The sequence below is a fragment of the Leiobunum rupestre genome, chromosome 10 (assembly GCF_980474605.1).
Source record: "Leiobunum rupestre chromosome 10, qqLeiRupe1.1.hap1, whole genome shotgun sequence".
In the NCBI taxonomy this organism is placed as follows: Eukaryota; Metazoa; Arthropoda; class Arachnida; order Opiliones; family Sclerosomatidae; genus Leiobunum; species Leiobunum rupestre.
In genome coordinates, this window is record NC_143393.1 from 10,450,001 (window position 1) to 10,466,746 (window position 16,746).

A 16,746-nucleotide genomic window follows, 5' to 3' on the forward strand; every position below is an offset into this window, starting at 1 on the left:
ATATATATTTTCTTTAAAATCATGACGTCAAAACATAAATATTTACAACATTAACATGAATATAATATATTTATATATTTATTTTTCGTTTTGCGTGCTGGTACACTTTAAGAAGCGTTTTAGTTTGGAGGGGCCCACCATTAACATACCGGTGGGCAGGCTAGGGTCTTAACTTACAGGAGTGTACCCGACGTATTTATTGCCGATTTTGTTCAAAGTCGGGCGTGATGTCGACTTATATGAGGTATGAAATTTCTTAGAAGGAGACGTTGCACTACCCATTCGATTGGCCATGGAAACCGAAAATGTTTTTGACCACTTAAAAATAAGATTTTTTTCCTCATTTTACCCAAACATTCTTACAATATTACCCCAAAAATATCCAATTTACCCAAACTTTGATAAAGTTTACCTAACTGTGGTCCAAATTTACTTTTCGTGATTTTCAAACTTTTTAAAAAGTTTCTAGAAAATTCCATGCTTTTTTAAATGGAGATTTTTTGTTTTTAAGTGGTCAAAAACATTTTCGGTTGCCATGGCAAATCGAATGGGTAGTGCAACGTCTCCTATTGGGAAATTTCATATCTAGGTCTACATCCACTTTGAACCAGATCGGCAATAAACACCTCGGGTACTCTCCTTGTTAGTCTATGCGGAGTGGTATTTAACTTCTTTTTGGATTAGCATTTAATGGATATGATACTTAAATAAACGACTAATTTATATCTTAAATATATAAAAAAAATAATATCGTTTATTTGTCGTTAATTTAGGTTTAATTTTTTTCACTGTTAATATTTAACGTTGAACTTCATTTTAAAGTTTTATTTATATAGATAACATTTACCTCTTAATATTTAATTATTTCGCTTTATAGTAAAACATGGAATTAGCGAGATTAAGCCGTCACTAGGAAACGAGAAGGGCTAACGTGTAGGATTGTAGCTCTATTGTGCACAGACTATACACGGTCTCGCTAGTCGTGTTTTAGCGCGGGCTTAGTCTTTTTGCTAATACCTAGCTTAAACCATAAGTGTATAATATACCTAATACGAGAGAAGTACGTTATTCGCTTGAAACACGTACCTTCGAAGGTTCCCGTTGATTTTACAAAATGCATTTTTGGAAGAAAAAAAAAACCACAGTTCGGGGCTAAATTCTAAAACTATTGCAGCGAGAAAATTATTTATTATTTAATAAATATTCTTATGCAGTGTAAATTTGACATATTACACAAAAGTAATACGCTCGGTAAATTTTGACCCGTGATACGCGGTTTGGTGGGAGGAAATTAGAAAGTACACGTTTAATTTTTATAGCCTAATTGGATACTTCTCTCTTGAGAGATAAATTATGCACTTCTGGTTAAACTTAATTGTTTCTAGAATTTAAGTAAGCCCCTTAACACCATTTTATTTGTATTAATTTAGAGAGAGATAAATTATATTGATTAATATTTACATCATAAATAGACACCCACGTCATGGCTGGTTTCATGTCGGCAGATGGCACTGTAAAACTAGTTTTATAACACTTTTTGGACTTTCCAATCGTTTTTAGCAGTTCGGCTACGATTCGAGAGATGTCGCGACATCTCGACTACCATGACAGTATGGGGAATAGGTTTGATTTAATGAGAACATTTTTAAACTATTTAGTATATATTTTATTTTGGCCCGAGTTAATTTCATATAGTAGCATTTTGTTAACAATTTTAATAATTTCTCTTCATTACCGCGCTTTATATGTTAATATTTACCCATAAAATATCTTCTTAGATTCAACGTTGGTTATCGTAATAAACGAGCGACTCATGCGACCTATATATTTTTAAGACTATCGCTGATATGTCTGAAAAACACGTTATAAATTTGTTTTATCGTGTTTACATTGAAATATTTTTTTGCGGGTCAACGCGGGGTCTAGGATGTTGTATTTTCTTAGACGTACCCATCGCTATCTTTAATTTTAGTACGAAGATTGCGTATCAAATTATACTATTTTTACTGTTCCAAAAATATGAATTAATTTGAGGGCCGTCGAAACGTTTTCGTACTCTTGTAACCGCGCTTTCAAGAACGCTCTACTCTACTACAGCTGCCAATCGATTATGTAAGGATGGTAGGGAGGGGCGAATGATTTTTTGTTTGAGATGCGGTGCGAAAGTGTCGCCATCTATCAATAATTTTGCTAAACTAGAGCTCGGTGAAAATCAAGGTTAATAACAACTCGTTTACTTATTTTGATCGTTCAACGCTTGAAATATGGACCAAGAATCTAAAGGGAATCACTGTTTTCTGGTTATTTGACGAGGCCTAAATCGCGGGGGTTACTTCTGGACGTTAGCCAAGTCAAGTCCAGAAGCGGATTTAAGAAATCCCCTTTAGGTGGTTATAAATCGACTGCAACGACAGTACGACACGAAGTTTGTTCGAAGTAAAATATAGTTCCCGTATTTATGCCTGCTATTTTAACCGGCAAGTACTCTTAGATTCTTGGACCATTCTTGAAATGGACGTTTATTCCAATTTCTTCCAAGTGGGGGATTTTGGAAGCTGATGAAAAGCATCGGAGTACATATGGTTTCCATGCACTTATCATAAAATATGCTTGGCAAAACTTTTGTGCAAAAACTGGAGGACATGATTGCCGTAAAGGTTTTGCCGTTAAATAAATAAATTAGAGTTGAAAAATACATGGAAACCATGTAAGAATATCGTCTGCTAGGCTAATAGGCTAATACCCAAGGCCTAAGTCATCAAACGACTTTTAAAGCCATTAATTCAGGTGGCCGGGTTACAATGCGTAGGAGCGTGGTGGCAAGCCCTTCACGCCCCGCGAGCCAACAGCTCCCTACACTAACTATTACCGTTAACCTCCAGATTTCCAGAAGTGTTTGGATTAAATGCGCTTAAATAAAATATCTTCTTGGTGATTTCCTTGAAGTAATATTTCCGAAAGCCAGGACCTGCAAGTTACGGTTTATATAGTGCTTGTTGAAATAATGGAAGCTTTTCACCTGTACGTTATGCAACAAGTGTTTCCTTTTAGCCAGGTAACTTTTTTGACATATTAAGGCTTGGCAACAACACGACGTTCTGTTTTTGTTTGTGATTTACTTGAAGACGTTTTATTTAAGCGCGTATTCAATTTATTAGCTTCCAAATTCCGCCGCTTGGAGGAAATAGGAATAACGTCCATTGAAATATTTTGAACTACATTTAAGTGACGCAAGAATTTGTCTAAATAACAGGCTGAATACTAAAAAAAGTCAAAAGTCATAATTAACTTGCTATTATTGAAACCTTGATTTTAGTGTTGCGGGAACAAAGATCATTCTCTTACGTTACCACTGGTCATGTAACAATTGTAAAATAGGGTCAACGTAACGTTCATGGATCATAGGGTGATAATAGTTTCAATCTATGGTAACTATGGTATAAATTAACTAACTGGTCAATTGTTATATCCTTTATGGATGATGTTTTGGTTGCAAACACCTGGTGGCAAGCAGCAGCGGTTTACGAGATATATACAACATGTGTACGATAACCGTTCACGTACGTACGATAAAACCAATAATGAATAACAATGATAATCCATCTTAAAATAATGAACAAAATGTAAAATAATTGTTTAGTTTGGCATGGTCCGCCGAAGCACCAAAGTGTAAAAACACAAATGATTGCGACTAGGATTCTTGGTTCAGGATCTGTTCATTGTTTAGGATGATTATAAAATGTGGCGTGGGGGGAAATGAAAATAACGGGATTTAAATAGCTAATTTCTCCACTCTCCTATAAATAGTATCACTTTTACGTCGTTGACTCGTTCGTGACGGATGCTTGTTTTTCTAAAACCGTCACGCTTTTCTCGGTCTGTGGCTTCGAACAGTCCGTCTGGTCCGCGATGTGGTTGCTGTGAATCGGGTTGACCACCACTGTTTTAGGAATTTTCGCGTCCTTACCGCCTAACAGGAAATACGTCAGCATTTCGCCTTTCCCCTTGACCTTGACGTAACCTCTACATTCTAATTGATAACCCTTCTTGGCCAAGATAACTTGCATGTCTTGAGATACCTAAATAAATAAATAAATAAATAATAATCAACTAGATACCACCTTAGTCCCAAGTCAGAAATCGACTTTTAATGTCTTTAATTCAGATGGCCGGATTACATTTCGTAGGAGGGTGGTGGCAAGTCCTTCATGCCACATGTGAAAAATGTTATCTACACCTAGGAGCAGCAAACACAAGGAGAACGCAGCTAGCGTTTAGACACGCTAACGCAGTGTTGTGTACAAATTTCATTGGACGAACCATTACGCTGAACGTTTTATGAGCGGGGTGGAAGGCAATTTCCGAATTTTCCCCTTCCGACGGCAGCAAGCGCTAAATCGTCTAACCAATGAAAACTGTACGCAACAAAATGCACGACTTTTGACGGGTTGCGTTCTCCTTGTGTGGGGTGCTGTGTTTGTTGCTCCTAGTCTACACCAACTATTACCGTTAACCTTAACAAGTTCTTACGGAAATGAAAAAATCTCAGGGGAAAACCACTTACACCAGTGAGGAGATAATTTGAAAACTCATCGCGGAAGGAGCTGTTCTGAGTATTTACCCAGTGCCACAAACTGGTGTCAAACCCGGCTAACCACTCCACCACCTCAGCTAGACAACCCAATTTCGTTGACAAAATTAATATGTGAAATAGTACCTGCACTTTTCCAGGTTCTCCGGTTGTGTCCATTCGACTAGCTACATTGACGGCGTTGCCCCAAATGTCGTACTGAGGCTTCTTGGCTCCGATTACGCCAGCGACCACCGGTCCCACGTTGAGTCCTGAATTTGCGTTGGATTATTTGAATAGCAAACTTTGAAAACAATAAATAAGATCACCTTACCGACTCTGATCTTGAAATGGTTGAAGGAATGCACGTTTACATTGTCGAGTTGTTCTTTGAGTCGCAAGGCGAAGTCCGCCATGGCCGTGACGTGGGTGAAGTTCTCCATGTCGACCGTCGAAGCCGTCAAACCCGAAGCCGCCATGTACGTGTAACCCGTTGTTTTGATTTTCTCGACGTATTTAAACGGTTCTTCTTGGAGTACCTGCGAAAAGTTACATATCGTAAAAAATGCGTCGCTATGGGCGCGTCAAAATTCTAAGAATGACTTCTTCTCTTGAGAAGAGTTCTTCGCGATAATTTTTCTCCCCGTGAGAACTCGCTAAAAAGCGTCAAATGTAAAAAGATTCTTCTAAATATGGGGGCTCACGAGAATGCCACGATCCTTGGACTAATTAATTAGTTTAATTAGTTAATGCACGAACGTTGTAAACTAAGCCTTTGGCAATTAATATTATTTTAACACGATTTCAAGACAATATGTAAAGGAAGAAAACATTTTACTTATAATTTGAAAGGAAATATTTCATCGGAAATTGACTAAAATTCATTTTCGTCCACAAAAATATCATACTGTTTATTTTCTTCAGCATCAAATGCCATTTTTATTAATTTGAAGCCTTCTCACTCTTCTCAAGAGAATTCGTGTTACGTCACTTCGTGTGAGAAGGACCGACCAAATTTGAGAAGTGATAATTCTCACTATCAAGGGAAGAATTCTTAGAATTTTGACGAGCCCCAGGTGTCGATATTACGGACGATACCTCATCAAAATCGGCAATTATTTCATTGAGCAGTCTCAGACATTCCACGCCCTCATTGTTCGCTTCTAGTTCCATGTAAAACTCGCTGAAGTTGGGAATGGAAGCGAACATGATACAGGCACTTTCGCATTGCTCGTGGTACAGGTCCTGAGTACATTAAATAAGTCTTAGTATTTCACCGTGATATCGGATAGGTATCATTATACCTCGTTGGACCTGTCAGCTGCTAGAAAGTGCTCTGCTACGTGAGCCGGAAGTATGTTGGCCAAAAGTTTCCGGTTGTAGGCTTGCAAGTGTTCCATATCCTCCTTTTCCTCCAAGGCTTGCAATTTCCACAGAAAGTCTAACCTGGACGTGCATTCGATCTGATGTCCGTGAACCACTAGCGCCACCATCAGCAGAAGCGGAATCAGGATGGAGTTGAATTTGGACGACGGGAGTTTCCCTTCCGGTAATCTGTCCCCGATCAATCAAACTTATCAGAAATGAGGCCCTGGGAAATATCTCGCTGGCAAGGACCTACCCTAGTTGCTGTATGAGGAGATAGTCGTACAGTTCGAAAACGTAGGCGTGCGTCAGGAAGGTAATGATGCAAAAGACTGAGATGAAAATGATGAAGAGGACGAATTTTTGGACCGTGCTGAGGATGAGGAAGGTGGCGGTAGACAGCATAATCAGTAGGATGCAGAATGTCATGTACTATACCACCACGAGGGAAAGCGATAGTTATAAAAATGATCCAAACCATTACAAAGGGATGAAAGCTGGTGCGCGCTTACTTCGGGAAGACCGTAAAGGACTACGTTGCTGCAGTAAGTGGTTGGAGTATTTGTAATATTGTACTCGCTGGTTAGATTTGTCTGTGGCGTGTCCACGCATTCCTGACTCTCGACGACGTTCAACAGGAACTACGAGTATATCAAAAAGATTATCCTTCTGGTTGGATATCTTTGAGAAGGCGTAAACCTTACCAATGGCAAAATGGAGCTGAAGTACATGATGAGCACCACAACTAGCGAGACGTACTGACTGTACTTCCTGTGCGACGTGACCGTTGTGACGAATTCCCTGATGAAGTTTGGAAGACAGTTTTGGAATACCTTGTTCTTGCCCGGTTCCATCAGGATGATGATAGTGACAATTATCAGGCTGACTATAATTTGAAAGGATACTTGAACCCACGATCTGCGCGTACCCGGAAAGCCAATTAGTTACAACTCATCGTTAACAAATAACTTAGTAGAATTTGAACCTACACTGGAATGATCAGTATTTGTATAACAAATACGAATAGAAAGATGAGTTCCGCGCAGATGAAATAGGCCAACAGGAGCTGGTCGTTTTCTTTCAGGTACTACTGAAACAAAAACGAGACAAATGAAAGGACATCTTCTTTACCGGCTCGGATCAGCGCTCTTTCAGCGACTATGGCTCAACAGTCACCTTTTCTTCCACGTCGTTCTTCTTGAAGACGAGGGTGAACGGTTTGCAGTGTTCCGTCCGGAGCCGGTCCACACTATGGGCGTCAATTGCCCGGGACAAGTACTCATTGACTTCGTCTAGAGGTTCCCCTCCTAACGTCCGTCTCCTGGTTTGATTGTATTCTTAATGGACTACGTTCTGTGGTTCAATTTCGACAATCCGCGTAATGGTACCTGTTCATGAAATATTTTCCATCGACGCCGTGGCCCATCATCCGAAGTTCCTTGGAGACGCCGTGCAGAGCCACGATGCTCTGCCTGGTGCGGACGCAACTGATTCTGGACTTTCCATCGTCCACTATTAGGAATGTCTCTATGTTGTGGTCTCTCAAATAGGTGTGCCTTTCGGTTCCGAACCCAGGTTCCACTTCGTATTCGTCATTCAGACACTGTAACGTCTCTTTGGTAATATGAATGCGCCTGCGGAAGATATCCATTTCATATGTTATTTTTGCAACTTTTAAGATTAATTCAAATAGTTTCCGTCACGCGTGAGACGCGATATGTCTAAACTGGTCGTACTAAGTCACTGTATCGAAACATACCCAGGAAACCCGGACGCTTCCATGTAATTGGCCAAGGTAACGTCGTTGGACCAGACATCAAATTGCCATTTCCTCAGACCCAGAACCCCACAATGGACTCGTCCCGTGTGAATTCCAACCCGCATATTCACATTGACTCCCGTCACCTCTCGGACCAATCTGGAAAACGTAAAAGGCTAAATGTACCATCCGAGCGAGATTGAAACGTTAGGCTTCCCGTTCACTTACGCTATGGCTTCGATCATGTCGAGGCCCATCTCGACGCAGCATTGAGCGTGGTCGGGTCGGTGCTCTGGCAAACCGCTCACGCAGTAATAGCAATCTCCGAGTAATTTTATCCTCAAACAGTGGTTCTCGGCAGCTAGTTTGTCGAAGCGGGCAAACAGCTCGTTCAAAATACGGATCACCTCTTCAGCCGTGCATTGAGACGCCAGACTCGTAAATCCGCATATATCCGCGAACAGAATGCTGGAATTGAAAAAATGTTTTAAAAAGCCTTTTTGGTTTTCTATAAAATTCTGAGTGATGCCATATGGGCGATTCCCACTTAATAGACGCTTCACGTTTAGCTTACCCCTTCAATATTTTCAGTTAATAGTTAGTGTAGGGAGCTTATGGCTCGCGTGGCATGAAGGCAGGCCCGTAGCCAAGGGGGGGGGGGGGGAGTATGGGCGCCGCCCGTACTGGAATTTTTTTCGCCCAACCTGACGTTCCTCGAACTAAATCTATAAAGACGGCACTGAATACTACTGGCCCCTTCTAAATTACGGTTCGCCTGGTCTACATCTATAGCCTGGCTCCGGCCCTGCATGATGGGCTTGCCACCAACCTCAATACGCCACCTGAATGAATGACTTAAAAAGTCGCTTGATGACTTACGCCTAAGGTGGTGCCTTGGATATTAGCGTTGCTGATTATTGTTATTGTTATAACATACCCCGGTATGTATACAACTTACGGTACGGGGGTATAAAAATAAAGATAACGAATGTTGTTATTGTAGTTGGTCAAATAGACTGGCAGGCAAAAGAAGCCATACTCAAGTCAAACCAAGTGAAATAGTTTCGACGTACAATAATAGAGTTTCAATAACCGCGCCGCCATCGATCGATTTTAAAAATAACTATTAGGATGGTACTTTTCACCAAAAATGGAAGACTAAACTGACGTCATAGTTCATCGAGGTTAGGCTTAGGTATGACGTCATTAAATTTTTTTCGCCTAACTACGCACGCGTCAAATATTATTGAAACTCACTTATTATAAACATAACTTTTTCCTTAAGACTGGTTCTAATTTTTCGAAAAGTCTAAATGCTGTGACGGCGAGGATCGATGCAAAAATAATTGTATTAGGCTTAACGGATTTTTTTGCGTCACAGCGTTTTGGCGCTTTTGAGAAACAGCCCTTATTTCCAGCACCGCTTTAAGCCCAAGAGGCAAGGGCCATGTAAAGAGTACGTTGCACATCCAGGCTCTGTATGTATTAATAGTTCCTAGTTTTATTGAAGCGTCTAGTAGGTGGTTTAGAGATGCGGATTAATCAATACCATTTGCTTTTATGAAGTTGGAAACGAAATAATATCACAATAGATATACTAGTGTCGTGTTATGTATATTTTTATAACCCTTATTTCCTACCCTGTGATATCTAAGGTAGAAGATAGAGCAGACGAATATATATAATAAAGGAGCTAATAAATTACTCAGTAGCTACGAAGTCAAACTGTACCCAAGTTCCCGTAAATTAATGTTTTGGTTTTGATATAGGTACCTAAAGAGTTTTAAGAATAACCAATATATTACACCTAGTATTACAAGTGAAGAAATAATAAATATACGTAATATTATCTACTATTTTGCGATAGGACACGTAAAATAGATACTTTTAACCTTTAAGTTAAGGCTATTTAGAAATTCTGATATGGCACGATTTTAAGAGACAATTTTGGCTTGAAGTAATATTTCAAAACCAGGCCACTCTGTTGGGTCTACGGTGAAATAATCTTTTAATCCTTTCCGTCATTAAAATTTCAAGAGTTATTTTTCGGTTAAAACACGCGGAGAAATAGAAAGCGTTGCAAAAAGAAAACGAAGAGAAAAGCATATATTTCCAGGATTAATCCCTTCTTCGCAAATTAAATGAGACAGATTCTCCGAAATCTGTATCACCTTCATCCCCGGCGGAAGAATATTTAAAAACCCCTCTAAACCCCTGGATTAGAGCAACTCTCATTTCCTGCCGACTGGCGAAAAATACACACGGAGAAGAGGGACCCCTTTTGAAAGCTCACCTCACATTTTCATGACGCTGAATATAAATTTTATGGAACATAGCTTCCTTGGGTTTCTTCGCTATATCGGCTTTCATCTCCAGAGCTACGTGACGAGGTAGTACGGATAACAGTAGCCTTTCCTGCGTGAAACCACGGGGAAAAAATCGTTGTTTAAGTATCTTTTTTTGGGGATTTTGTTTGCTAAGGGGCGTAAGTACGAAAAGACAAAAAGTTAAGCCTGAAATATCGCGTTTTTTGCTAGCGAAATGGAGGCCATTTCAAGCTCGCTTTTGGCTTATGGGTATAAATGCGCGTGAAAAAAAAGATCAAGCGAAAGAAAACATATTTTAGTAACTTTATCCGGGGGGAAAAAGTGCTAGAAAATAGGTAGAAATTTCAAATCGTTTTTCTCTCTGGTTTTTTCGCGATACCAGCTGTATCTCGACGGTCTGTTTTTTTCACCTACCCTCTAAATCAATTTATAAGAACGAAAGCTACGGTCTTTCCGGGATAGCTCCTATCCCGGCGTTATCTATAACTGTAAGTAGGGCAACCGAAATTTTGTTGTAACGTATAAAAGGAATAGAAATTTTCAAACACCTGTTTCTGGTTTTCTCTTTGAATACTAAGTCTCGCTTCTATGCATTGGCGGGTCTCCAGGAAGGCCTGCTGTTGAGAAGACTTGCTAGGAAAGTGGGAGAATATGCCGGCAACGTTGACGGCCGCCAGCAGCAAAAGTGTAGCGAAGAGCTAATAGAAACGGAAGCGGCAAGGGTTATCTTCAAAATGTAATACTTGTTTCTCAAAAGTGTTACGAAAATGGAAGCTGGGATCTCAATTAAATTATTTTGAAGCGGCTAGAAGCGTGAGAACGTTTGTTTTGGGGATCCAGGACGTGGACTTGGTCTAACCTTGTTAGGGGGCTTTTCTTTTAAGTTGAAGAAGTGTAATGCACGAATTGTTGCTGTTGCAAACTTGGAAGTATAACCTAATTCTAACTTAGGTTTTTGTATTGTTTCGTATATACATAAGCGTATGGGTGCCTTTGTGGTAGAAATGCAGTTTGAGTTTGCACTTACTTGTTTCAACAAGAAAGGATTATCGATATTGACACCCATCATGCATCCGAGCTGCACCGTGGCCAGAAGAATGCCGAAGATAATGCACTCGATCATCCTCAATGGCAAGAGCGTGTAGGTCAAGTAGACGAAAAGCACCGTGCACCAGGTACCGGAAGTGGGCGTGGCGCCGTTCACCACTAGGATCACCACCGTCCCGTAAAGCGTGACCAGGGTCAAGTAACACATGACGATCATCCAGATTTGATTGAAAAAGTACTGCAAGGTCAAAGTGACCATCACCCCGTACAGCAGGATAAAACTACCGAAGACGATGCCTTGCAGTTGCGAGTGATTGCTACTTAGGACGTAGTTCTGTAACAACAAGATGACCGTGGTCAACACCAAGATTCCAAACAGCGAGACCAGACTTCTCTGATTCAGCCGGATGAAGTAGCGGTGGTACAAGAACTCGATTTCGCCATTCCGGATATTCAAGGGTTTCGTAGAAGGACAACAACAGAATATGTCGCAGACAAATTCGTTGATCTTCGGGTCGTCCTGGCGATTCTGCTCCTTGACCAGACAGTCGCCGGTCAATACCGTAGCCATATTCGATAGTTCAATTGGTCGCGTTTCACATCATTTTATCCGTATCCAACGCGTCCCGTTACGTCTTCGGCTCCATTCGACATCAGCGGTTGAGTCTTTCTTAGCATCGTTCCATCGCTCGTTTCATCTGGAATTTTCTACTCGTTTATCAGTCACTCGGAGACAGAATCTATTAATGGAGTGTAAAGTTTTATTAATGTTTAATAAACTGCGATTTCTAACATTGCCCCTCTTGTTGGCGGCGACTGGATTTAGTTCAGTCATGACAAGATATACCGCTTAATCTCAAAGTTTATCGTACTGGTTTTTATTATCAAGTCCCTATTGAATTACGAATAGTCTGAGAGCTGCCGCTGAGGAGCTTTGTGTTATATTCTTTTTTTTGTACGGGTATTGTTTCTACGTAAACTGGGGATAGATTGTGTTGGTTTTAGGGGGGGGGGATTTTAAGGGAAAATGTATTCCCGGTCACGGTTCGTTCTTACCCAACGTGTCAGTATATAAAGGAAAACGACCTTCAGGGTTCTCCGGAATAGCTTGCTCGTCAGTATGGCGTGTGTTCGTTGCTATGGTAACGCGTTATAAGTTGGCCATGACATTAAAACGCCCATCACCATCACGTGATTATTTCGCAGGATCTCGGAGTGATTTGCCTCGTGATCTGTGCTTAGCTACGACGCTATGAGCAAGTATCTTGTAGGGGTTAACGGTAATAAATAGTGTAGGGAGCAGTTGGCTCGCGTGGCATGCAGGGCTTGCCACCACCCTCCTACGTATTGTAACCCGGCCACCTGAATTAATGGCTTTAAAAGTCGCTAGATGACTTAGGCCTAGGGTGGTGCCTTGGGTATTAGCCTAGCCTAGCTTATTATCTAATTCTCAAACAACGATATTGGTCTAGATTTTCTTTCGGATTCGGGGCCCTTTTATTCAGTCATCCATATCCATACAACAAAAAGATAAAGATCTTCGCCGGGCCCTTAACGCCTTATCGGCGACTGCTTATAGGAATGTATTTCCGGTCAGAGAATTCCCATCCACCTTTTCGCTTGGGTCCAATTAACCCAGTAACACCTCCTTTCCCTACGCTCGTTTCCATCTGGACGATGGGGAGCCGAGCCTCCTTTGACCCTCTTGGATTTTGTTATTAGGGGAAACCGGACATATCGTATTGTCTTTCTGGCCTTTCTTCTCTTTAATAAAGGTTACTGGAAACATTCGAAGAATTCCTCGACTTTCCCGGTTTTACTTATTACTTGGTTACGGGTTTCTTTGCCGTATATATTTGGACATAACTAAACTTTCAGACTTTCTTTGGATGTTTATTGCAAAACCTTTTGTAAGAATGTTGGCTGTGTCGCTTGTTTTTCTATTGGATAGGTCTTATTCCGAATTTCTTTTACCGTAAAGAAATAAGAACCTATAATGAATTCGCCATATGAGAGGTCTAATAGAGTTATTTCTAGACGTACCCAATTTTATCTACGTATTATTTCAAGCTATGACGTAAGTACACGTCACCCAATGTACAGGATGAGCGAGGCCCCTACCGGCAGTTGTGACTTCCGGAATGGCCAGGTTGGTGGGACCACCTGCTTTTATTTATGAGGTGCCTTTTTCATTTCCTGAAGCTTGCAAAATATGGTGTTTCATCATAAAATTTTTTATTTCTATGCGTTAATAAATTTCAGTAGAATTTTAAGGGATTTAAAAGTTGTCCACCAAAAGGTTTTGCTAAATTTTAAATTTTTATAGCTCCTTTAAGCTATCGACGCTAAACCAATGAAATTGGTTTCCCATCTTGCATTGGTGTTTTATTGCTACACCATTAGTAACACCGCATGACCAAGAAAATCACGGAAAATTGCAAATATTGGGGTAGATTTGCTTTATAATTTTTTTTACTCTTTTATTAGTACTCCAATATTTTGTTACAATCGAATTTAAGGCGCTTCAATAAAACCCATTCAGTGATTCACTAGGAAGTATTAATACATAGAGCCTGGACGTGCAAGCTACTTTTTATATGGTCCGTGTAAAAGGAAAAAAACGGCGGTGAGTGTTTACCTAGGAGCAGCAAACATAAGGAGAACGCAGCTAGCCTTTAAACACTCTAACGAAGGGTTGTGTACTAATTTCATTGGACGAGCCTTTACGCTGAATGTTTTAAGGAAAGGGGGAAGACAATTTCCGAATTTCCCCCTTTCGACGGCAGCAGGCGCTAGAGCCTCTAACCTATGAAAAATGTACACAAGAAAATGCACGACTTTTGACGGGCTGCGTTTTCCTTGTGTGGCCAGTGCTGTGTTGTCTTTGTTGCTCCTAGGTGTTTACGGGAAAAATAGTTTTGGGCCTAACCGAGATTTTTTTTGCGTCGACGTTCGCCATCGCGGTCGTTTCTGCAATTTAAGAAACTAAAATGAAGTAAAAAATTTAGTTTATAAGGTGAATTGACTAGCCTATTTGACTTCGATCGACTTGAGGATGGATTCTGAATCTGGTAACCGCCCAACCGAAAATATTTAATTCAACGATCCCATTTTCGATACGTTAGGAGGGAAGGTAAAAGAGAGGGTCTTTTATTGAAGCGTATTTTTGTTGTTTGTTAAGTTAACATAGTGACGTCAGTCACATCGAGTGTGTTAGTTAGTCCGAATTTAATTACTGGTAGCTATAGTTAGCGTCAATTAATCATGTGTCGAAACTTAATTGGAAGAAATATAGTTTATTTTCCAAAGCCATTAAAATAATTATTTAATAAATTTTGGACGTCTTTTGAAATAAATGGCTGACGATATTTTTGTGATTGAATTTCAACTAAGCCTCGGTGAAACACTGCACAGGCTAAACTCTTTTGAGCGGGAAGCCCGTGAAATGTAGTTTAACGGGCTTTTACAAAGTCCCAAATCAATATTTAATGAATATTTGTGGGGACAGAGGCGTGTTTTAGAATGAAAAGGCCTTGAATTCAACTACGCGTACTGAATTTCCTGGGTTTGGATCGGACCTTGGTAAAAAAAAAGCCGTGCTAGCTCTACTACCAATTGACTAATAATAAATGTAATTTAATTCTTATTATACACCTATCTTCATATTACACAACGTACGGTTGCACCGAAGGTATTTTACAATGCCGGCTTCGCAACATAGATGGCGGCAGAGGTTACAAATAGTAATGAACGGTTACTTACGTATACGCATGAATGTATTCATTTCAACCATGAATATCGAACTGCATTAGGTAGTCTGACCTCAGTCGCTAGGATGGGAGGGGCTTAGCTATCATGACGTCGGTCACGCGCCACCGCCCTAAAATTGTTTTGAACGGCAAGGTTTTGAAACTTGACTAGATTTCAGTGCCAAGGCTTAGCGTTAAATTTTGTTTCTAAAATTTTAATACACATCTTTTTGATTGAACGAAAATAGGTAAGAATATGAATAACAAATTCCTTTATTTATGATTATCAATTGATTTTGTAGTAGTAGACGTATTTTTCTAAGAATCACTAGTCATTTTCTTCGCTGGTTAAATCGCGCAATCCCGTAAACGTTTTGTGGATCTAGTTAATGACAAATGTCTGTCTCCTGATTGGCTCAAGTGATTACATAAAACGCAGAAAGGAACCACCAATCTGAGCCCCAGATGGTAGAAAGGGTAATAATATAGTTCGATATTCATGGTTGAAATGAATACATTCATGGTATACGGTAATTTAAAAGATAAAAACCGACAGAGCGTGAAACTAGTTGTCAATTTCAATTGTTTTTAATTTAAATATTAATTACGTAAATAAAGTGGTTTTTATTTTTTTAAATAATAATTAAATTTATATTACGACTCTTCCTTATAGATTGGTTTTCGTGTCCAAAGGTGGGTGCCGCCATTTTGAATAGATCTTGGCCGGCAAAACTGATTTCAATTTGGTATTTTTTTTTTGTATATAGAAAAGGTAGCCTACGTGAAGACAGTAAATTACAAATAAGCAATATTATGAATGCAATATTTACACAGTCAATGTTATATCACTCACTGCATACAAGTCATTTTGTACGGGCTTCTTTAAATATAAATGAAGGTAGATGGATGCAGTGGCGTAGCGTGGGCCATTGTCGCCCGGGGCGGAATCATAATTCCAAGGAGGATAGGAAGAGAGGCGAAGTAAAAGGGATGAACGCGCCAAAATCATCCTTGTAAAAAGGGGCAATTTTGCCGCCCTCCTAATGGTGGCACCCGGGGCGGTCCGCCCTTCCACCCCCCCCCCTCGCTACGCCACTGGATGGATGTAGGGAGGCGTAATTGGGTTTGTGATATCGTAGGCTGCTGAAAGATAAGTCTATTATATCGTTCCATAAGTTTGTCACTTTGGGGAATATTTTACTGAGAGCTAGTAACGGAGGGACGTCATCACAAGAACAAAATATCCATCTAGCGAGGCGCTGTCAAAGGCTACATGTGACGCGTTAGCGAGCGGACGCAAAACGGCGACGAAGCCCGTAATCCAGTCTGTCTTGTGAATAGCTCTCAGTAAAACGTTTTCGTGTGAAGCGTCACACTTATGTAACAATATTTTACACTTATGGCTGAACTCTAGTCCGATAATGAAGGTGTATTTAGGTTTTACTGAGGATTTTACAAGTGCAAAAAGTACTACTTAGGGAGAGTTGTGACGAATTTTAGCGTTGCTCGCAATCCCCCTCACGCTCGTCCCTAAAAACCAAGGGGTCTTCCAAAGCGAATGAAGCACACGACTTGGACGTTTTCCTCCCACTCCCCCTCGCGAGCTAGGGGAAACTTAGATCACGGAGTAAGTCCTGTAACGCTCATCAAAAACATCGGTGATTAATCGATACCAACATTCTGTTACTGTACGATTTTATGCGTTTCCGATTTGACGTCACGATGGCATCCGATGCTCATCACAAAACCGATCTCGGAGGAAGAGTTAAAATTATAAAACTGCAGTTTTAATCAACAATTGACCAATTTCAAAATTACGTTTTTGCGCGTGACAGTACCTTTGCATTGTGAGGTATAGCAGGCTTTTTTACCCGCTTTTATACCCTAACATGGCGGCGTATTTTCACGCGCAAAATGTATTTTAAGATC

The 16,746-nt window shown here is 40.3% G+C and overlaps 1 protein-coding gene across 1 annotated transcript in view; it reads right to left on the reverse strand.

The window, feature by feature from the left end:
• Positions 1–16,746, reverse strand: part of LOC149923630 (adenylate cyclase type 5-like) — a 55,976-nt gene continuing 39,230 nt past the window's right edge. Inside the window, exons 2-17 of the mRNA XM_090160393.1 lie at positions 11,049–11,808; positions 10,570–10,719; positions 9,988–10,109; positions 7,923–8,162; positions 7,695–7,853; positions 7,324–7,569; positions 7,112–7,256; positions 6,925–7,022; positions 6,640–6,853; positions 6,448–6,576; positions 6,192–6,367; positions 5,875–6,124; positions 5,669–5,815; positions 4,905–5,109; positions 4,718–4,842; positions 1–4,079 (exon numbers count right to left, since the gene is read on the reverse strand). Coding sequence (XP_090016519.1) covers positions 3,816–4,079; positions 4,718–4,842; positions 4,905–5,109; positions 5,669–5,815; positions 5,875–6,124; positions 6,192–6,367; positions 6,448–6,576; positions 6,640–6,853; positions 6,925–7,022; positions 7,112–7,256; positions 7,324–7,569; positions 7,695–7,853; positions 7,923–8,162; positions 9,988–10,109; positions 10,570–10,719; positions 11,049–11,639 — 3,261 coding nt within the window. The 5' untranslated portion in view covers positions 11,640–11,808 and the 3' untranslated portion in view covers positions 1–3,815. The remainder of the gene's footprint in view (positions 4,080–4,717; positions 4,843–4,904; positions 5,110–5,668; positions 5,816–5,874; positions 6,125–6,191; positions 6,368–6,447; positions 6,577–6,639; positions 6,854–6,924; positions 7,023–7,111; positions 7,257–7,323; positions 7,570–7,694; positions 7,854–7,922; positions 8,163–9,987; positions 10,110–10,569; positions 10,720–11,048; positions 11,809–16,746) is intronic.